A 2,776-nucleotide genomic window follows, 5' to 3' on the forward strand; every position below is an offset into this window, starting at 1 on the left:
AACCCGGCCATTGTGAGCCCTGAAGCTGGGAATGTTACCTGCCCAAAAGACTGGATTGCATTTGGACGTAAATGTTTTTATTTGTCTGAAAACACAAGTAACTGGAGATCCAGCCAGACCTCCTGCATGGAGCAGGTGGCCCATCTAACTCACTTTGACAATCTGGAGGAGCTGGTAAGAAAGGATCAGGAGTTGGTTTGTTGTTTGCTGATGTGTGTTGTGATAAGAGCAGCAAGGCTGCGTCACCGCCACCAGGCCGCCTGCGTGGCTAGCTTATGCCCCAAAATAATTACACTGAAACTGTATTCTTTTAAACACTGCCTGGCCCGTTATCTGTAGCCTCTTATTGGCTAGCTCTTACATATCGATCTAACCCATTTCTAATATCCATGTAACACCACGAGGTGTCTTACCAGGGAAGATCTTAACCTGCATCTGTGTCCGGTAGGAGAATCATGGCGACTCCTTGACTCAGCTTCTTTCTCCCTGTATTCTGTTCTGTTTACTCCACCTACCTAAGGGTTGGCCTATCAAATGGGCCTAGGCATTTTCTTTATTAATAAGAAATCAATCCCACATCACTTGTGGAATATGTTTTGCCTTGCCATAGAGAGCTTAAAGCAGGAACATGAGTAAGGTTTCCACCCTAGGCATTGGGCACATGGGGTACATGTTAGCATGTGCCATTTGTGATGGTAACACATCTGACTGTAGCGCTGAGACATTCCAAAGATATTCTCTCCTATAGTGCTAATAATACTCAACGTGCAAGGCCAAACATACGTTTGAGATTCATGGTGGTCATACAAGTCTTTGTCTGAGCCGGCGGGTGTTGCAAACTTAAGTTAACAGCTGTTAATAACTGTAAATACAGACTTAACAAGGGACTTTTACAGCCCCAGAAAAAGGGGTATCTGTCAGCTTACTACGGTTAATGACAGGAAAATGCATTCACTGAGAACTGAGGGTTATTTAGGCTCTAAAGTTCCTGGCCCTCAGTTCAAACCTGCTACCATCCCAAGAGGAGGCTGTAGGACAGAGACTCAAGGCTCATCTGAAACTGAGAGACACATGTCTTTGCTTTCTGTGTTTTTGACAGGATTTCCTGAATAGAACATATGGGCATTCTGCTGCGTGGATCGGACTGCACAGAGAGTCATCAGAGCAGCCTTGGATGTGGACAGACAACACTGAATATAACAACTTGTATGTTTTCAGAAAGCTTTTTCTTTTACTGTGTTCAAGTGTTGTGATTGTGTGAGTTGTTGTGCAAGCTGAAAGGCTGAGTAATATAAAGAGAACTCAACTTGAAAGGGAGAAACCCTTGGGCTGGAGGTGTGCCTTGGGTCTGGTTGTATGTTACATAGAGTCCCCAGTATCCACATCTTGGCAAATTTACATCTGTCAGAGTCACCTAGTGTTGTTTCATTCCAAATCTTTAGCCTGATGATGGCATCTGGGGAAGATGCTGTCTGCTCTCAGCACTTAGAAATCTCTCCTTGTAGATAACTGCCCTTGTGGGATGCAGACAGAACTGCTGATGTCCACTAAGGGCTCTGAATCCCCAGGAATCCACTGCAGAACTGCTGGATAGGACTTGTCAAACAGCTGTGCGCACAGCTGCTTCTGTCACTGAAGCAGAGACTTCATGCGTTTTGGGAACCTTCTCATCATCAAAGGGCACCCAGGACAGTGTTTGGATGTGAGCATAGCCATTTTGAACAGACCCATTCTCTGAAACAGTGAATGTCCATCATTAAAGACCTTTAGAATTAACTAAGTGCATTTTCACCCCCTTTCGAACATGTGAGAAATTCTTCAAGATAGAATTGAAAACCCCCTTGCAATGCTACCCATGGCTGAATGAAGTTCATGTGAACATGGCAGAGAGCAGCAGTCAAATGCTTTGTACACACAGTACAGGGTCCAACATGGATGAGTGACAAAGGAATGATAACCAAGTGGAACCCTGAGAATGAAAAAGTCACTAGGTGTAACACTAGTGTTGGTGATTCCTCATGGCCTCTGCCTTTCTGTGATTCGTGCTATAAACAAGCAGTGGACAAGAGTGAGATATCATTGCTGGAGGAAATGCAGTGGCCGACTCTGCAGACATTTTGTTTTTATTTTGTTTTAGGACACTCATCCGAGGAGTTGGAAACCATGCCTACCTGAGTGACAGAGGGATCAGCAGTAGCAGGGACTACATACCTAGGATGTGGATTTGTAGCAAGCCCAAATCTATACTTTAGTAGATTCACAGCTTGTGTAGAGAGTGTGTCAAAGTCATCATGAGAGATCTGTAACATATCATCTATAGTTACAGCATTTTTTTATCTTAAATAAATATAACAAGCAATTCATATTCTGTGGTGACATCATTGGTGAAAATTATCACAGACGTCTATACTTACGGGTACTTGAGAGAGTATGGGTGATTCTAAATTAAGTAAGTGTTTTGCTATGGGTTGGCCATATGAATTACAAACACATCAGTATTAGTGACCCCCACATTTATGGCCAGACAATGAAATTTTTTTCATTAGCTTTTCCTTTGAATGACAGGTACTGTTAAAATTGAAGAGAGGAGCTGGGCAGTGGTGGCAGATGCTTTTAATCCCAGCACTTGGGAGGCAGAGGCAGGTGGATTGCTGTGAGTTTGAGGCCAGCCTAGTCTAAAGAACAAGAGCCAGGACAGGCTCCAAAGCTACACACAGAAATCCTTTCTCAACCCCCCCTCAAAACAAACAAACAAACAAACAAACAAACAAACAAA

At 43.6% G+C, this 2,776-nt stretch overlaps 1 protein-coding gene across 1 annotated transcript in view; it reads left to right on the forward strand.

The window, feature by feature from the left end:
* LOC126495994 (C-type lectin domain family 2 member E-like) overlaps positions 1-2,363 on the forward strand; it is a 20,803-nt gene extending 18,440 nt beyond the window's left edge. Inside the window, exons 3-4 of the mRNA XM_050133583.1 lie at positions 1,100-1,206; positions 2,138-2,363. Coding sequence (XP_049989540.1) covers positions 1,100-1,206; positions 2,138-2,252 — 222 coding nt within the window. The 3' untranslated portion in view covers positions 2,253-2,363. The remainder of the gene's footprint in view (positions 1-1,099; positions 1,207-2,137) is intronic.
* The last annotated feature ends 413 nt before the right edge of the window (positions 2,364-2,776 follow it).

This window comes from Alexandromys fortis, unplaced genomic scaffold, assembly GCF_014885135.2.
Source record: "Alexandromys fortis isolate MF-2015 unplaced genomic scaffold, M_Fortis_MF-2015_v1.1 scaffold_780, whole genome shotgun sequence".
NCBI lineage: Eukaryota > Metazoa > Chordata > Mammalia > Rodentia > Cricetidae > Alexandromys > Alexandromys fortis.